This window comes from Syzygium oleosum, unplaced genomic scaffold, assembly GCF_021117445.2.
Source record: "Syzygium oleosum isolate NSW1041296 unplaced genomic scaffold, Sole_v2.1 Sole_v2.03, whole genome shotgun sequence".
Taxonomy (NCBI): domain Eukaryota; kingdom Viridiplantae; phylum Streptophyta; class Magnoliopsida; order Myrtales; family Myrtaceae; genus Syzygium; species Syzygium oleosum.
In genome coordinates this window covers 339,533-359,144 of record NW_026607487.1, presented here as the reverse complement: position 1 = coordinate 359,144, position 19,612 = coordinate 339,533, and the positions used below count along the sequence as shown (strand labels likewise).

Here is a 19,612-nt window from a genome sequence, read left to right as displayed (position 1 = left end):
GTTAGTGCATGCACACGTCTTAAAATTTATTCATTGATTTCTCAAGTATTGCTAATGACGTTGACTCGACGAAGATATGCAATGTGACATTCCAAATTTCGGCCCATTTTTGGGATTTATAAAACGTGTAATTCGTCAATGTGCTTATAGTAAAATCTTGCCCGGGAACTGATCACTCCCGGTTATTCTTTTAAATTTGAGATTTCGCTAGAATCGCATTCGATCGAATTTTGCCGTTATTTAAAGCCCAAACTTTGGTATCGAATTTCTCGGAGTTTCGGGACGAATTTAATTGGACGGTGTCGATATTATTGTGGCCAGCCTCGATATTGCCCGGGATATGTGAAAAGTGGATTTTTGACCGGGTGCAGATTTGGACTAGTAGATCTCCCTCGAGGTAATTTGATTTAATTAATTTGGCATTTATCCCTTATTATATTCTAGGATTAATTTGGACCGGTAGATCGCTTTCGGTTTTAAATATAGGCCATCGGATCGCAATAATTATTTGAATGAATGTTTGTTTTTCTCTCTCTCTCTTTCTCTCTCTCTCCCTCCCTCTTTCTTTCTCTCTCTTCTTCCCCTCTGCCGCGCACGATGGCCCCCCCTGCACGTGTCCCTTCACGCTCATTTCCTCAGACCTTCTCTCTCTCCTCTCTCTTCTTCTCTCTCCTTTCTTCTTCTTCTTCCTTCTTCCTCCCGCAACCGCTTACGCTTCGCTTTTCCTCGCTTGCCCGACCCATCACCGTCGACCGCCCGAGCTCGCCGGCCGCCGCCCAGCTGCCGTCGCCGTCGCTGCCCAGCTTGACCGCCGCGCGCACCGTCCGCCAACCGCCGCCCGACCGGCCGGTCTCTTCCTTCGCTTGCGCAAGCAGCCAGCAGGCTCGCCACCGCTGCCCGTCGCGCCCGGCGGCTGACCGCAGCGCCCAGCCGTCGCCGCCACTCCGTCGTCCCGGCCGCGCGGTTCGCCCCACTCCCCTCACCCGAGTTTCTCTCTCTCTCTCTCTCTCTCTCTCTCTCTCCATCCACCTCCACCCCGGTGATCATTTCCCCCTCGGCCCGTCGCCGCCGCGTCGCCGTGCAAGTCGCCGTCGTCGGTCCAGCGCCCGTCGGCCAGCCCAGTGTGCCGGGCTTGCCCAGCCGTGGCCGGCCCGTTGCCGCGCATCCTAGCCGCGCGCCCGGCTGCCCGTCCGGCTTGCCCATCGCCGCGCGGCGTCGCCCGTCCAACCCGGGCGCGTCGCCCGTCCAACTAGGCGCGTCGCCGTGCGCCCCAGGCACGCCGTTCAGCCACCACGCCCGCGCACCAGGCACGCCGCTCGGCCACCGTGCCCGCGTTGGCCGACCAGCGCGCCCGTTGGCCTGCGCCCGTGCCTAGTCTGGCACTGTTCACCCGGGCCATTTTAGGCCCGAGCCGATTTTCTCCGAGCCAAACTTAAGTAAGTGACCTCCTAATCCTTATTTAGGACTATGGGTATTTTTAGACTTTTTTTAGGATGTGATTAGTACCGGTTTAAGGGCTAAACGTGGATTATGGTCAATATTCGTATGTGCGTTTTTGTTAAATTAAATTGTGATAATTGTGGGGCTTCATTAGTAGTTAATTATGGTGGGTTAAGTATCTGTATTGTCGTGGCGTGTGTGGGAAATTTACGTGTGATTGTGGCCGGCTTGAATGTCGGAATCGTGAGCTTGTGAATTGGAATTGGGATGATTGTGGGTGCATGTTTGTGGCTATTGTTGGTGGGTCAATGATTGGCTTATCGTGGCATTTGTGAGTGGAATTGATAGCTGAATGTGACCGACTTGAAGGTCGGGTTGGTGGAATATTGTGATGAGCATGCCTTGAGTTCGATTGGTACGACTTGTGTGAATGACGAATTGTGTGGTGATGCATGTGCATGAGAAAAGCCCGGATTGATCGGAGGGCTGCCAACCTGAGGCGTGGTTACGCGGGTGTGGCGAGAAAGGCATGACCAGACCTGAGGCGTAGGTTACGCGGGTCATTGGAGGGGAAAAATCTCCTGAGGCGTGGTTACGAGGGACCGAGCCCGGCTTGATCTAAGGGCTGAGCCTGAGGCGCAGTGGCGCGGGTTGTGAGATTGGGCCTGAGGCGCAGTGGCGCGGGCAGTGTGAGAGGACCTGGGAGGTCGTGGAAAGTTGTTCGACCACGCATGCGAGTGGAGTGTGATTGAATTGATTGAACTGATTGGACTGGCTGATTGAATGTGTGATTGAATTGGTTGGATTGATTGAGTGCCAGTGTGGTTGGCGTTTGATTGATTGTGATGTGTTATTAAGTTAGTATTATTGTCTTGTCGCGTTTAACTAACGTGCAGAGCATGCGTTTGATGGCGAGGTAAGTACAATGACGCGAATTCTCTGTGTTGAGGGTTAGATTGCTTGTACGACTTGTCTGGATACGCATTGGCCTACGTGGGGTTTAGGGTGTTGCTTATTGAGACTCGTTCTCACGGTTATTATATAACCACTTTCAGATCCGCGACCGTGATCGATTCGGAGATGCCGCCAGAGTACTACAGGGATTGAAGAATAGATCAAATTTACCCTGTCTTTTGAGTACCCTTTTGTAGAGAAGATAAGCTTGTCAACCACCGCCCCCTTTTGAAAAGCGTGGTTTGAAATTACTAGCCCAGGTTATCGTTCTGTAATAGTGACTACTTTATGATGTTTTGGAATTATTGTTTTGCGCTATCCTTTCGTCATCATATTAGTTGTCTGGGTTGTTTTATTTCGCTTCCGCTTGCATAGTTCGTTTGGGTCGGCGACGCGTCCTGGGATGTCGCCTTCAATTCGACCATGGACGAGATGTAGCGGGCTTGGTGGGGTCCGGGGCGTGACATGCAAGACCAATTCCTTTTCGAGGTTTTTTCTCCCACATTTTTCGGAATAGTTAATTCATGTGAATTCATTGTAACAATCACTAATATGATGTATTAGAGATGTTTACGCAATAATGATATTTTTCACGTTTATTATTGTTGTTTCGAAGGTGATTGAAAATCACGTAAAATGCTAATAGTAACTCTCGAGAGATGGTTGTCTTGACACATTGAAGAAAGCTTAGGGAAGTGACTTGGGTTTGTTCTTCCGGAGGGATCCTTCCCGAGAGCTTTATTGCTTGAAACATCAAGAGCTTCCAATTCATTGATAAGGGAGAAAAGCCCGCGACGAAAACCTACTCAAAAGAAGCGGGACAAAAGAAAAGACTGGCGAAGTCCGAAGTCTTCCTCAATCTAGCATTGCAGGATGATGGACCCTTATTTACCGTGAAAATGTCGTATAGACTTATTATAAGTGACGCGACTAGATAAAATCAATCACAATTATGGTAAAACTTGTGTTTAACAATGGGACTCGGTATGAAATTTGCACAATTCATGTATTCTGGATGTCCAACGATATTACGTAAATTTTGTATACATCAAACCCTTCATTTTGTTTCTTTTAAATCTTTTCTGATATGGTTAAAATAAAGAAAAGCTCAAAAATCACCTTCACTATGTATCCAGATTTCTCTTTATATCCTCCATTTTTAAAGTTGTGGATCTCCGATTTAAAATTTATTATTAAATGAATGGGACGTTGGAAACTCCTAGGATGACGACCCATTATTTAATATGTACATATCACGGTGTGCTTTCATGACGTGTCATAACGGTTGCTAATCCAAATAGGCCAAGAGCACCTATAAAGAGAATTGATTCCAAGTCTCCCTCTTAAATTATTAGTTATCGTGAAAATTCGGACATTAACAGCGTTCCCACTCGCGACTCCCAACGCTCTCCACCCACACGCGCCGGTCTCCAAATTAGGCGGGAAGACGGAAGAGCTCGAACCCTAGAATTCAATTTCATCCTCAATTTCCACTGCAATTTGATCTCTCTCCGAAAATGGGCATCAAGGTAGTTCCGCCTCCCTCTTCTTCAATCCGATCATTTCCATATGATTGTTAATCGAATCGTCCGTTGATTTCGATAGGGACTGACGAAGCTACTGGCGGACAATGCCCCGAAGGCGATGAGGGAGCAAAAGCTGGAGAGCTACTCCGGCCGGAGGATCGCCGTCGATGCCAGCATGAGCATCTATCAGTTCCTCGTTAAGTGCTTTTCTTTTTGTGGATCGATGCCTGTGATTGATTGCGCGTTTCGGTGTCGGTTGGGATTTGGATTTTGAGTGGTTGGTGGTTTTTTTTGGACTTTGATTGGTGGATCAGATTGTGGTTGGGAGGAAGGGGACTCAGATACTCACCAATGAGGCTGGTCAAGTCACCAGGTACTGCTACTGGCATCGCAATACTTCGTGGAAATGAAAATCCACTTTGCTCAAGTTTCTGTTTTGATGCTTCAGATGTTATTGTTTGGACTCGGTTTTATGTATGTGATCTTTGTGCTTGGGAAGTGTTGACATTGAGCTGCTTTTTTATTTGTCTTCCCGTGTAGTCATCTGCAAGGCATGCTTTACCGGACGATTAGGCTGTTGGAAGCGGGGATACAGCCAGTGTAAGTCTTTTTCTTTACCTCCTCTGTTTTCATTGGGATAGAATGCTAAGAAGAATGAAGCTCATCTTTCTCTGAATTATGCTTTGCTGTTGTTACGACAGCTACGTATTTGATGGTCAACCTCCTGATTTGAAGAAGCAAGAGCTTGCAAAACGGTACTTTATTATTATGTAGCCTTCTATTCTCTCGTTTTTTTAAAGTATCTATGAATACGTTTAGTTACCTTTAATGAGTCTCTGAGCAGTTTTTTGAAGAGGGCAGATGCCTCTGAGGAGTTGGCATTAGCCATTGCGGTATATGTGCATCTCTCTCTCTCTCTCTCTCTCTCTCTCTCTCTCTCTCTTTCTCTCTCTCACGCACAGAGTACAAAAAGTCTTAGTGAACTCTGTATTTATTGCCTGCAGTCTCAGAACAAGCAAGACATAGAGAAATTCAGTAAAAGAACTGTGAAGGTTTGTCTTTGTTTGGATCACTTCCTTACAGTGCGATCTTTTTGTCCTGTTCGATGTGAAGTTTGATTTTGTCTTTGTTTTCCAGAAAAACCTATGTACGTAGCTAATTGGGTGTGTGTGGACTTGTGGTACATGGCTTTGATACCCTTGCAGGTGACACAACAGCACAATGAAGATTGCAAAAGACTACTAAGACTTATGGGTGTCCCACTAGTTGAGGTTACTATTCTGTCTGAAAAGTTTGTTCTTTTTTTTATTTCTAACAAAAAGTTTAGATATCAAATTCAGTTTTTGTATGTTAGGCTCCTTCAGAAGCAGAGGCACAATGTGCTGCACTTTGCAAAGCTGGAAAGGCAAGTATCTTCCTGTTTGATCGTCTTCTGATTTAGGATAGTTCATTGTTTCACATGATAACCAATCGTTTAACTCTATGTAAATTGCCATCTTGTTTCCATGATTTAATTTCCTTGTTCACTGAACTTATGCTTGTTCATTTGTCTAATGTCTTCTTCGGCATAGTCACTTGTTTCCTCGAAAGAAGTTTTTACGGGATCCACTGAACTTATGCTTTTTCACTTGTCTAATGTCTTCTTCTACGTAGTAATTTACATTTGGTACGTTCTTTACTAAATCATCTTTGTCCAAGGAATTTTCGCTGACTTTGAATTCCTATCATTGCTTAATTGTTGTGCGGTAACCAGAATTCATCTATCACGCATGGTGTTTTAGATGTAATTTTTGTTTTTCAGGTTTATGCAGTTGCTTCTGAAGATATGGATTCCCTTACTTTTGGAGCTCCTAGATTTCTTCGCCATTTTATGGATCCCAGCTCAAGAAAAGTTCCAGTCATGGAATTTGAAATTTCCAGGGTACTTAGGAAAGTTTATTCATTGCGATTACTTAAATTTTTTTTTTCTCACTTTCATGACTTTTAGATCTTGGAGGAGATGAATCTGGATATGGATCAATTCATTGACCTTTGCATTCTCTCTGGATGTGACTATTGTGAAAGCATTCGAGGTAGACGTGATATTATTGCAGTGCTCTGTTAACTGTTTTACGCTATCGTATATCATTCTGCCCTCTCATATGTTTTAGATTGATGATTTCAGTGGCTTTACTTTGGAATGAATTTATCAGGTATTGGAGGGCTGACTGCTCTTAAGCTCATCCGTCAACATGGTTCCATAGAAAACATACTAGAGAACATAAACAAGCAAAGGTGCTTCTTATTCTCTTATCTTGTCCCCCGATTTGTAAGCAAAATAAGGCAGCATAGTTTCTCACTGTAATTGTCTTGGCTGCTGATTCCTTCACTTAAAAGAATTATCTCTCAAACTCAGCTGGAGCGGAAATATTTGATCAACAATTTGAAACTGAAAGATCATTTGCCACCAATAGATTTGGGCTGGCAATCAGTGCATCAACCATGCTACTTCATGTGTTGATTTACCATAATACTTTTATCTATTATGATTTCTGCTTTGTCTATTCTTTCACTCTCACTTGAACAAAATTCGTTTCTCTATCCTTAAGACCCGGAGGTTCTTTGCATTACTTGGAAGTCTTTATTCAGTTCAGTTATCCTTCTTAAGGAAATGTTTGCTTGTTTTTTGAATAGGTATCAGATACCCGATAATTGGCCCTATGGCGAAGCTCGACTGCTTTTTAAGGAACCAATAGTTTCTACGGAGGAACAACCTGAGATAAAATGGACTGCTCCAAATGACGAAGTGGGCCATTTTCATGTTGGGATTTACTTGCAACATTTCACTTTTGAATTCTTGACTCATTTCTTAATTGATTGTTCTTTCCCTTTCAAGGGCTTAATGTCGTTTCTAGTGAATGAGAATGGGTTCAACATTGACAGAGTGACAAAGGTATGGCTTCTATCTTCAGTAATGTGTTGGTCAGTTGCCTACTCGAGGAAGTTGCTTCTTTTCCTCTGGAGGAGAGAGCATACATGTTTTCAATGTTGTTTTACCATGTGTAGCAGACGATAGAGAAGATTAAGGCAGCTAAGGATGAGTCATCACAAGGCCGGTAACTAAAGCGTGAATAAATGAAAGTGACTTCCAAAATGCACTTTCTTTCATCCGATGATTCCTCATTTATTTTCTACAGATTAGAATCCTTCTTTAAGCCAGCTAAGAATCTATCTATACCTGCTAAGAGGAAGGTATGTCATCTTGATATATTTGAGTACTGAGCACCTAGAATTTACCTTCTTTTAATGTATGTGAAGGTGTAATGTCACACATTGCTCTAGCAAAGAGATGTCTTCAGATGCAACTTTTGATGGATGAATAGTACTCCCTTTAACTCACTTCATAAGCCATTGATTGCCCTAGCGATGCACAAATTTTTAGATCTTTGTGATCATTTTTAAACTGTTGGTGGTAGTGTTGTAAATCAACGGTAGTGTGTTGCCATGCCCCTGCTGCTTATGCCCGATTAGTCTCATATAACTTTACAGATGTGCTAATGGTGTTGCATCATCCTATTCATGAAATCAATTAGATAAACAAAAGCACCAGCATGCTTATACGGATCTGTTAAGAATTTCGGCCTGATTAACAACCATAATTGCAATGGATGACAGGAAAGCAAATGCACACTTAAATCCCCCAATCTGGTGTTCAAGCCTAAGACATGCTCTACACAAGTCTCTGTAAATCTCCAGCACAGGTTCCTTGGCAACTTTAAAATGCCAACCATGGTCCTGGGTTTGAGGAACTTCAAACAGCCGTTGAGAGTTGTCTGCCTCCCGACATGGAGCTAAATGATGGTGGATGTAGGAACCCTATTTATTGAGCAAGTCCTGACTTGTAGATGCTGTTTTTGCCCATTGTTAGAAGCAAGTTGATGCTTTCCTTTCATAAAAAACGGGTCATGTCTTATGGTATTGCAATTTTGGAAGAGATTTGTATAAATTTTTATTAGATGGATGAAGTTTTCTCTCTATGTTAGAATGAGATTGGTACTTCTTGTCGGGCAAATTGCATTTTAGTGTTCATTTTACGATACGTATATGTCACTTATACAATGTGTATATTATTGTCATCCATTCAACAGGAAACCCCTGAATATATTGCCAAAGCAGCAACTAACAAGAGTTCCAGGCTGGTGGTGGTAAGAAATAGTTTAGTTGGCACATAACAGATCATGGAACAGCAAAACCATCGACATCTATGTGAGGTACTTGTGAGTTTCCCAATGGCGATTCTTCACAATTCTTGATTTCAATTTCTCTCTTAAATCTCCCCGCTTGGAATTGTGATATATGCGTCGTTATGTTTCTTGCCTTATCCAGGAGGTTTGCATGCAAATTACGAGTGGAAACTTGATGTCAGTTTGTAGTCTCATGCAGTCTTTGCTGGATACCATCATATCATGGAAGGTTTATGGGTGCTGAATGCTGATTTAACTTTCATTCATGACTACTTGTTTATCTTGTTGGACTACTATCATGTGTTTCATGTGTAAGTTTCTCAGCGCGCATACATTTGATGGGTTGACTGATAACTCGGAAGATGGAGATACGAAACTACACCAGCTTGATATCGAATAGTTAGTAGATGACTTCGATTTGTTGCCACTTATGTTACTAACAAATCATATCAAAACTCCAATTACAAATTTAACTTGTTTATTGTCTCTTACATTGAGTCATATCCAAATTAACAAATTACATAACATAATTTAGGAGGATTATTTCGAAACACCATAAGAACATTATCATGTTAGGAACTGAAAATTGGATGCTAGAAAGAGTCAGCAATCATAAAATAAATTTGCATGGAGAAGCAGAGGAGTTACCAAGAAATTGGAATTAGCTAATGCATGCAAAATTTAAATGGACATTTAGTATACTATAGCTTATAATGTATATAAGTAAATTGTAATATGATCTTTAATCAGATCATATATTTTATTTATTTGTGTAGTATAAATCCTATCATCTGTTGGGTCATTTACCTATGTGTATAGTACATTAAGGTAAATGAAAATTCAACCATTGATTTGGTCCACCTATATTTGTTGATAGAGTATATGCCACAGTGAAAATGGTTAACTCACACGGTAGGTGTAAGAACCCAGTTACATTGTGCATATTTTGCAAATGATCAAGTCCTAACTGCTTTATCTTTAGGTCACATGTAAATCAAAATCTATATGGAGTTCATTTGTCGTCTCAGTTTCTGCCTGAGTTGATCTCTCATCACATTGTATGTCATAATCTTACATTTTTAAGCAGAAGCTAAAGGTAACTGCCAAGAGGAGTAGTGGCCGATCCTCAAACAGCCTAACCAATCTTTGCCTCAACATTCTTCGATACAAACCCTGAACCCATGGGGTCCAACTACTAGAAGCCATTCTTGTTGCCATTTTCTTTGCTAAAGCTGCATCATCCACCAAGTAAGGTACTATATATTTTTGCATGTCAGCGAGAGAGATCTGGAGATGGTTCCTAGAGACATTGATGAATTGACTTTCCCAGCTTCATCCAAGGTCTTCAATCCAATCCAATCCAATCCTTGGTGTAAAGCTCGGTCCGCAGGAAATGCATCGATTAGATACATTTCTATTTTATTTTTCAATCCAATCCAGTCCTAATCGTAAAAGGATGCAAATTGTAGCAGAGTAAGGGTAAAAGCATGTTATGACGAGCTTACACCATAGTGACAACACAATATCACAATATGTTCGTTCGCCCATTCTCGTTTGTCCATTTTTCTCATGTAAATGCAATTTTCCTTCGATTATCGACTTGTCAATAGTTAATGCTCAATGATGAAATGAAAATCATAAATCACTACCAAAAGTAATTCCAAACCATGTCATGGATATACACCTCCTACACCCTAAGATTGTAGAGTAAGAGCTCGGTAAAGATAATGCTTTCACAATCCTCAGTATTACTTTCAACATGGTTAATCATTCATATCTAGGGCTTAGAAAATGTTTCAGCTTGTTCTCTGTTACATTTCTTGGTTGACTGCGCAAAGTGCAATAAAACAAGTTGATTCCAAGTCAATATCAATGTTACCAGAGATTTTATATATTTTACACCCTTGATTTTTAACATATTTATGTGCGTGCAAGTCCTCAAGCAAATTCTTAATTATGGAATCGGTTTGACGACAGGAAATAATCTCAAAAGAATGGAATCTTTCAAAATGCATGCTTTCTGAACCACAAGGAGATTCCACCCTCATCCACCATAAATACTTTATCGCTGCTTTTCAGCGACCATCAGTATCACCCAAAATTACCATGATTCAATGGCACCGATAAAGACACTGATAACTGCATTTCAAGTTAATGCAGTAATTACCTCCTGGGTAGGCAAAACAGTATCAAAAGTTTCATCTAGATAGTATACGAACTAGGATGTTTCCTTTGGTATCAACACAGTGTCTTGCTCAAACTAGAGGGAAATAAAAAGAGTTAGCATCACAAAGCTGCAAAAGACAAAGATCCAAAATCAATAACATATACAAAACTAACCATAATAAGGACTAGGTTCTGCAAGTTAGCAAATCTTTCCTTGTAGGTTGAGTTTCTGTAATCCACGAGATCAATATTTACTTTTGGGAGAAACATGCAGCCTTTTAGACAGTTAGCAAGGTCCTGCAGAAACGAAAGGCAATTCACGCATTGCTTAATTGAAATAACATTTACTTTGTGACACAATAGCGAGTGAAATGAGATTTTGCATTGAGAAATAACATCAAACATATGAAACTAAAAACAGGGAATCTATGAAAATATGCATTGCTCCTATGTTATACAAAGAGTATTGTCGGCCACGCCTATTTTGGAATGGTTATAAAATTTTTTGACAGGATAATATAGTAAGATGTACAAAATTAGGACCATCGAGAAGATATAAACAAAAAGTCATCCTGTTTAAATATTTTCTCTATTAGCACAGAATCATAGTCACGGTTGTATCTTCACATAACCAGCGGGTGCCAAGTGCTCCTGTGATTGTACGAAAGTTTCCGAACAAAACAAGAAGATGCGGTTAGTGAAGTATTAAAGAAGAGAGAAAATTAGGTTGGCGCAATATTTCAACAGTGGACATGTAAAGAAGCTACTTGTTGAAGGTGCAGAAAAAGTAGCCCTGGATAAGACTTTGAGCAACACTATCTTCGGGTATCGTTATAGTAAAAGGGTAATGTGAATCTGGAAATGACTAGTAAGACCAAGCCAAACTTGGACATAGTCAGATTAGACCCCTATTAGCTCAATCAAATAGTTCACAAGAACTCAGAAGATACCGGACTGTAAAAGAAGGAAAAAAAAAATCAAACTACAGTGATATAAGCAAACTTCAGCCCCCATGAGACCTCAACCAAGAGAACACTAGGGAATGGCGTATCCTAATGCCAAATCAATCTAAAACCACGCCAGAAACGCCTGTCGTGTGCAAAAATATTTGCAAATAAATATAGGAAAGACTTGAAACAATGATTTTTTTTTGCCCTTGTCATGGACAATTCTACCGGAGAGAACTGCTCTCAAATAGCCAAACAGATTCTCAAAGCCTTCTGTTCATGAGTCACCATAACCAATTTCGGCGGGCCTCATCAAGTAAATGTTCAAATGAAGTCAATCCTCAGCAGCTCTTTATTAACAGAAAAGAAGAAACATGAGAAACAATCCAAATGAGTCTTAGTTTGAAAGCATAACATTATCTATGTAAACATAACCATAGCCTTTGCTTTGCCTATAGTAATATTACATATTCAAATGATCGCTAAAGTTCCACAATCTCTGCAAAACGTGTCCCGTCAAAGTAAATTTGAATTCTGAGGAGAACGTGCGTGCAATGCCTTTCTCACTTGGCACTTTTGATAACTCCTACTCCCCTGGAACAAAAAAAGAAATATTGTTAGCACCTGGCATTATCACATGCAAAGTCACGAAAACAACAAAAGAATCTTCAATTGACACCTCTATGGTAACCAATCAGGGATAAGTTGATCTCATGTGATGACGATAATGATGATCGTAGATAAAATAGTCATCTAATTAATTCCCCTCAAAAAGAACAAAACTCGGAGAAGTTATTTGATAAGGATGCATCTTATACGTGATCCTTCTGCACCAAGTAATCTCAAAGGCAGACATGGACTGTATACACTCCTATGGGTACATCTTCGAGTTTCAAGCCCTCAACAAGAATAATTTCTTGCAGCTTTACCGCAATGTCAATTTCTTGAACCTAGACTTCATATGAGAATGCAACGATGTGAAATCCGGACAAAATCACCAACACTAGTTTAGGTCTAAGATGGCAATTCAACAATGAAACATGGTCATCCTTAACTTTGATGGGGAAGTTTGTCATACGTCAAATCAATTTCTTACCTAGCTTTCGAGGAAGATAAGATGGGATGGGATCAAATGATCATATGAGGTAACAAACAGGTAATCAATACATGCATCGAATAGCACAGACTATGTCATGCAAGATTGCATCTCAGTCTCAGACATGTAATAATCTACAAGTTGCAGAAGAAGAAAGAAAATAGATGATCAAGTTGCACTATTTCTCAAGAGGGAGGTTTAGCGAAAATTGAACCTGTGTAGTGCTCAAAAAGCCTGATAGCAACATATGCTTGAGCGTTTTCTTACACAACCATGTCTTTAGAGATCAACCGAATGTCATGTGTTCATGTTGACAGTTATTACAGCACCATACTACGACTCATGTGTCGGCAAGGAGAAAATCAAATAAGATGAAAGTATGCATTTGTTGCCATGCCTAAGAAAAATAACATTTGCTTGTAGTGAAGCTGCAAATAAAAATTGGTGGTAATAGAAAAGGTAGCTACCTAACAGAGAAATATATCCTAACATGGTTTCTGGGTAACGATTAGGAAACATCATGAAGTACACTATAAATCAGTGAGTCTTGGTAAAAGGTGAAGATAAGATGAAAATGAAGCAAACCACCAAACACACACAAACAAAAAAGAAAAAAAGAAAAGAGAAAAAGAGCTTTCTCACTAAGATTGCATCAGAATAATAAAAAGGGATGAATCCTACCAAGTTTAATTTCTACGTTCTCTACCAACCATTTTGCTCCATCTCTCACGAATTCCACATGGCTCGTGTCGAACTCTTTTTTGTACATAAGCCATCTGAGAACAAAACATAGCACAAATCTAATTTGTCTTTCTAATCATAGTACTCACTAGTACCACAGTATACTAAAATACTCAGATGAGTGCTCCAATAGCACATGCATGGGTGACATGATTTCCAACAATTTGGAAATCCCACATTAGTTCAGCTTACCATGACCCACAAAAGGATGCTTAGGAACCGAAGTTTACCTGGTAGTATGTAGGATGCTGAACAACACCCGTCCCACACCCTTGGGAATATGTAAAGACTCCATTACTTCAGCTGCAGGAAATAGTCCATGTCATTCTTACAGAATTGGTTGGACATGTCAATATGTTTCAATCTCAAAGTTGTCGGATCAAATATTAGTAAGTGTCCAACTATATTCTTGAAAATAAAAAGGAAAAATCCAAGGGCTTGTTCTCACACCAAGATAAGTATTCTACTTGGTCCATTGCAAAATTGACCATATTAGAATCTAGCTAGAAGAACTAGTGTATTGCCAGCAATGGTCACTACTGGGACAACTAAATTGTGCAAGAATTTTACTTCTGAAAGGAATAAATACTCCCAATATTCTCAAATAGTTCATATTTCACCTGAAAACAAAATATAGTATATCCATAGACAATAAAACAATAAAAGTTGGCAAATATGACATGCCAAGCCCTAACACACAAATGACTAACTAAAATGGACATGGAAAATGCAGCCACTATTATGAAGCACCCAAGTTTCCAGCAAATTGGTCAAGTGATCAAACCTACTAATGATGATAATGACGATGACAACAACAATAATTTGGCAGTCAGCATGTAATTTTGAAAGCAAAGTTAGAACCTAGCATTATTATTGCAAATGAGTGAATTAGAGAAACCACACCACTGTTCTTACACAAAGGTCATCTTATGTACTCTATCTTCTGACATTTTCTTTTTTTTTTGTATTTTGCTTTTGAACCTTATCCATAATTCTACATGCATAAGAAAAGAGGAATAGATTCAACGGATCGCACATGCCCAAAGTGAGGATATTGCCGTTCCACACCGCAAGATTCAACTACCTATTCCCTTCAACGAGCATGAACACAAACTTCTCTTGAAATGTGGGGTTTTTACCACCCTCTGCGCACCAAATCAAATCAAATCAAAACTAAGATGTCCATTCGCACAGTTTTCCCATTTAGCTCAACACCAGAAACTTCACCCATCAAACCACCGTAACGAAACTTCATATCCAGATTCGAACAGGGAAAGAGGCAATTGCGCAAGCATTTGGTGTGCAATTTTAGAATTACCAGTTGCAAGTTGTGGTGCGAAACTTGGTGTTGCCATATTCCAACCAGCACCGATGGGGCTCCTAGAGGCAATGGCGGCGGCGACACTCTGAAGAATGCAATGGATCTATGAATCGGAGCCGCCGATTGGACTCCTGGATACGACGGCGGACGCAGAGGCAACCGATGACTGATAGGTGTCACCCTCAAACTCTCCATTACCAAAGATTGTCCGCTCCTTTAAAGGTCCCAAGTGGTTTAGACCTTGCACGCTTTTTAGCTGGCCACAATCTATTACTTTGAGCTTCCGTAGCTTTTTCAATTTCGATAGGTCTGACATCCTCTCCATGGAAGGGCAATCGTCGACTGATAGGGAGTGAAGGGATCCCAATTCTTCAAGGCCACGAATCTCGACTAATGAAAGGCAACGTCTCAGACTTACCTCGTATAGATTCTTCATGCGCGACAGATCAAGTACTTCTGGAAGGAACTCACAATCATCCATCTTTAATAATCTCAATCTTTTCATTTCCGGCTGCGACGGTGAGTCCAGTTTTCTAAGCTTACAGAGCTGCACACGGAGTTCCTCCGACTCCGCATCAAATACACTCGAGAGTTTTAGCGAACATTGATAGAATGTCAAGATTAACAAGTTTTTCAAATTGGAAAAATCCGGTGATCGTGTGGTCTCCAGATCTTCAAGTCGTAACTCTCTTAAACTAGACGGGAGCCGGGGGAGGAATTGCATGTAATTGCAGGACAATTCTAGTGATTTAAGCTGAGATAGGGTACCGATGCTAGTGGGAGGAGTGGTGACAAGTGTTCCCTGTTGAGATAGGGCACCAATTCTCGGGGTGGAACACGAGAAATAAAAAGGGCTCCATGTCAGCCAAGTCAAACTTGGGGGAAGCTCCGGCAATTGTTTCAGCTCACAACATTTTTCTAGCTTAAGTATTTGGAGATTAGAGAGGTGACTCACCGAGGTGGGTAATTCGGATATACGTGTGTCCGACAAGTCTAGGATCCTCAAACGGGACAGTCTCCCAATTTCTTCGGGGATTTCGCCAGTCAAGTTGCAACATTCTTGAGCATCCAACTCTTCGAGCTTCTCCACCAGCCCAATCGCACTTGGCAATTTTGTTAACCCTATTATGCCTCTCATCCTTAGTACTTTCAGTTGCTTTAGATTGCCAATTGAATCGGGTAGGTGACCAATACTTGTCGATGAAATATCCAACTCAACTAATGATTGTACTTTCCCAATCGAATCTGGAAGTTCCTTTATGTATGTACACCCAGATAAATTCAATCGCCTAATTTTCACCAGCCCTCCAATCGAGTATGGCAATTTGTTGATTTGCCTATTTGGTACATCAAAGGTCAACAATGACTGCAAGTTACCAAACGTCTCTGGAAGTCCATGAAGCGCATTAGGCATGACAATCTCTATCAAAGCTTGTAGACAACCTATTTCTTCAGGCAACTCTCGAAGAGATTGACATCCCTTCAAGTTCAAAGAAGTTAGGAGCTTCAATTTACCAATGGATGGGTCGATTTCAATTAAGTTGTAACAGCCTTCAAGAATCAATCTCTCCAAGGACACCCACGGAGATAAATCAGGTATTCTTAAAAAGGAGCAATAGCCGAGATCTAATACTTTTAGTTTACTTGCTGCCTGCAAAATAATTTGATAAAATATATATTGAGAAACGACTTGTAGGAAAAAAAATGACAAAAGAAACGATATGAGTATGCAAGGAGTGGGACTCAAACGATACTTTGATTTGGTTCCAGCCAATCCATCCCTCCGAAATATGGCTCCATGAAAGGTCAAGAACAACTAAATTAGTCGGATGAAAGTTTGTTGCCTCAAACTTGGGAGGGCAACTTTGCCAAGAAATCCATCTTAAATTCGAGAGAAGATTATTGAAGTCTCCAACAAAGAACACCCCATCCCCTTCAAAGAACCTCAGATTCCGTAAATTAGCAAATTCATCATGCTTTAGAATAACGTCTTCATTTCCTCGATATCCTATGGACAGTGCTTCCATTTTCCGACTTCCCTGACAATGGAAACACCAAGAAGTCCCCATATGAAGGTCAAAAGCAAACAGTTTCAAGCTTTAATAGCCATTAATTTTTCCTTTTTAAAGAATAGTCTACAACAATTCATAGGAAAATAAATTGTTGTTCCCTTTCTTACCTCTTTCCGCTTCAGAATGCTCAAGGCTTCCTCAAAATTCCACACTCTGCTACGCTCACAAGGATCGTTGAAATTCTCTTCACGGACAATTTGCCTTCCGAGGTCCCGCACTTGGTCATGTATCCAAAAAGTATTGTCGTCTTTGATTTTAATCAAGGACATGAGAAAGAGGACTTCAAGGGCATCATGTGGGTAGTATCCACAGTCATCCCACATGTAGAAAGGGTATGTTTTGTCCTCATTAACAAAGAAACAAGCTATATCTAGAAATACTTGCCTTTGTGCACGATCTAACCTTTCATAACTTATTAGCAATTTTCTTTGGACTTCCATGGGAGGAGCTTCTTTTAGCTTCTTCAATGTGTCATCCCATAATGCTTCAGATTTACCGTTAAGGGATGAACCTGTAATCTCAAGAGCTAAAGGAAGCTTTCCCAAAGTAAAGACAATTTCTTTTGAAAGGGAGACGTGGTGATCTGGTGGAGAGTCTCTTCTGAATGCATGCCTACTGAAAAGCTTAAGAGCATGATCAAATTCCATTTCACGTGCTTCATAAGTCGAAACATTTGCAGACATTTTTACAAGGCCTTCACATGTTGTTCCCTCAATCATTAGGACACTTTTGTCCCTAGTAGTTATGATAATCCTACTACCACTACCGAACCAATTACCTTTTTCTGCTAGACATTTCAGCTGTTGTTTCTCATCCACGTCATCAAGAATAACGAGAACTTTTTTATTTCTAAGCACTCCTCTGTCAATCATGTTGATCCCATCATTCACGTGATAAATTTGATCAACGGAATGAGAACCAAGGAGCTTGGATAACATTTGTTTTTGCAAATTTACCATACCATTATTGCCTTTTGATGATTCTCGAACGTCTGCAAGGAAACAGCATCGGTCATAGCTAGAAGATAGTGTGTTGAAGACGACCTTAGCGAGAGTTGTTTTGCCAACACCGCCCATTCCGTGAATTCCGAGAAATCGTACACTATCAGATCCTACATCCAACATTTTGATTATAGCTTCTACACGATCACCAACTCCGACTAAATGTTCAGTCACATTTTCATATGCAACCTTCAGCTTAACCGAAACCGTTCGAATTACAGAACATATAAGATCTCCTTGGCTGCCATAAGATAACAACCATGTTAGGGATGTAAAACTACTCCCAAATTGACTAAATTGCTTTCACATATTGAGGAAATTGCGCAAGAAAATCTAGACACCAGTACGATTATGATATTTGCCGATCTCTCTGCTCCCAAACTTCAGTCGCCATCATTGTCGGTCCCTGCCACTGCCACGCCGCTGTTGACATCACGTCTACCTGCCATCTCGGCATTTCCTCAATTCTCCATGTCCCGTGGGTCGTGGCCTTGCGACCGCTGGGATGGCGTCATTGGCCTTGGCGACACCAGAATAGGAGTCGCCCCCAGTCAGAGACGCCGGATATGGGCTCAGCGAGTGTGAGAGAGAAAGGGTGGGGGTTGAATGGCTCAGAGGCAGCTTGGTGTTGGGCTGGTAACAGAGAAGTGGCGGCGGCTGAGTGACGAGCAGCTGCAGTGGCTGGCCAACAACTTGGTGGAGCTGCTAAGAGATCTATTACTCTTCGTGGCTACTGTGTCAGAGATTGAGAGTGAGAGGAGAGAGAGAATTAAGATGAGTAGGGTGCGCTATCACTGCAATAGTGTCATTGACAGGAGTTATTGCAGCGATACCACCGATAGCGGCCCCTATTGGCCACTGCCGGCGAGAATTCCATTCTCGCCGCTATAGTGGCCGATAGCAGTAGCAGCGCAACAGCTATTTAAACTATATATCGAATCGACTAGATTAATCAACTATATTTTCATCAACAATACCACAATTAAACCGAACAGGGAGCAAAACGAGATCTAAAGATGGCAGTTGAACAGTTTAACACATTTACCCTTGATCTTTCTTCAAGTTCCATCCCTTTATCTTGCCCACCTCAATGAGAGCCTTTTCCCATGACTCTACTTCAGTGCACCATGTCTTCTGGCGCTTTGAAAGAGCTTGGGTATACAAGTTTGTTTTGAGCTTGACATCAGCAGGTTCTACGTTCAAGAAAATCGGCAGAATCTCTTTGTTTCCATTCGATTTCGAGGTGCACTCAACCATATATGCAAGCTCTCGAAGGCACCAGTGACTCGAAGCATAATTCTCAGAGAATATAGGAACGTAGATCTTGGAGTTCTCAATTGCTTGTAGAAGTTCACCACCAATTTCCTTACCAACATGGAGCGATTCATTGTCCCTAAAGACGATGATCCCAGCGTCAACCATGCCATGGTAAAGACAATCGGTGAATCCATAACGGGTGTCTGCTCCGCGAAAACTTAAAAAGACTTCATATGAAGGTCCAAATGATGCTTGTGAATTCGTCCCTTTCTCCATTGTAGGATCTCTAAGCACCTAAGATATCAAATCCTTTCTATCTCTCAGGGAAGTTTGCATTGGGTGTGCTTGGATAAGAGCGAGGGCTGTCAATATGATAAGCTCTCTCAATCTCTGGCGTCATGGGGTAGGGGAAAACTTTCCAAGAGTCATCCGAGAAGTTTCCGAGAAGTTTCCTAAAAGTTTCCGTGGATTGATCAATGGGTTGTGATCCTAGAAGTTTCCGGGTCCCATTCATTTAATAACAAATTTAAAATTAAAATTATCATATATGTGTCATAATATTAACATCACTTTATGAAGTGCCGGTGTTACCAATAAAAACAGCTAAATAGTATAAGAGACTGAAAACAATCATTCACATTATTCCTTAGTTATAAAATAACGTGACAAACTTTGAATGCTTGACTATGCCCTACCTTTTCAAATAATACTTTATAGTATATAGAGCTAGATCCCAAACAAATATGATGATCTTTTATATGGATCTAAACGGCAAACAAATATGGAAAGACATATGATATCACAAATTTAAACATAATCATATAAAAGACGATGACAATGTTCTGAATATATGGAGATTTGACAAATC

At 40.9% G+C, this 19,612-nt stretch overlaps 2 protein-coding genes and 1 long non-coding RNA gene across 3 annotated transcripts; 1 reads left to right on the top strand and 2 right to left on the bottom strand.

The window, feature by feature from the left end:
- Window positions 1–5,885: 5,885 nt before the first annotated feature.
- LOC130137574 (flap endonuclease 1-like) lies at window positions 5,886–7,223 on the top strand. Its single transcript, XM_056309178.1, has 7 exons — window positions 5,886–5,992; window positions 6,113–6,194; window positions 6,594–6,705; window positions 6,796–6,852; window positions 6,969–7,015; window positions 7,097–7,151; window positions 7,218–7,223. Exons 1-7 carry the CDS (start codon window positions 5,920–5,922, stop codon window positions 7,221–7,223), a joined length of 432 nt encoding a protein of 143 aa, XP_056165153.1. The 5' UTR covers window positions 5,886–5,919.
- A 2,672-nt stretch (window positions 7,224–9,895) lies between these two features.
- Window positions 9,896–10,564, bottom strand: LOC115668292 (uncharacterized). The gene is made up of 2 exons (XR_004004173.2): window positions 10,484–10,564; window positions 9,896–10,403 (listed from the first exon to the last, which is right to left on the bottom strand). It is a non-coding gene; the product is annotated as an uncharacterized LOC115668292 (long non-coding RNA).
- A 996-nt stretch (window positions 10,565–11,560) lies between these two features.
- LOC115664625 (disease resistance protein RPV1-like) lies at window positions 11,561–19,120 on the bottom strand. Its single transcript, XM_056309324.1, has 7 exons — window positions 18,533–19,120; window positions 16,594–17,728; window positions 16,169–16,453; window positions 14,833–16,065; window positions 13,324–13,396; window positions 13,034–13,128; window positions 11,561–11,850 (listed from the first exon to the last, which is right to left on the bottom strand). Exons 1-5 carry the CDS (start codon window positions 19,018–19,020, stop codon window positions 13,388–13,390), a joined length of 3,150 nt encoding a protein of 1,049 aa, XP_056165299.1. The 5' UTR covers window positions 19,021–19,120; the 3' UTR covers window positions 11,561–11,850; window positions 13,034–13,128; window positions 13,324–13,387.
- Between the last annotated feature and the right edge of the window lie 492 nt (window positions 19,121–19,612).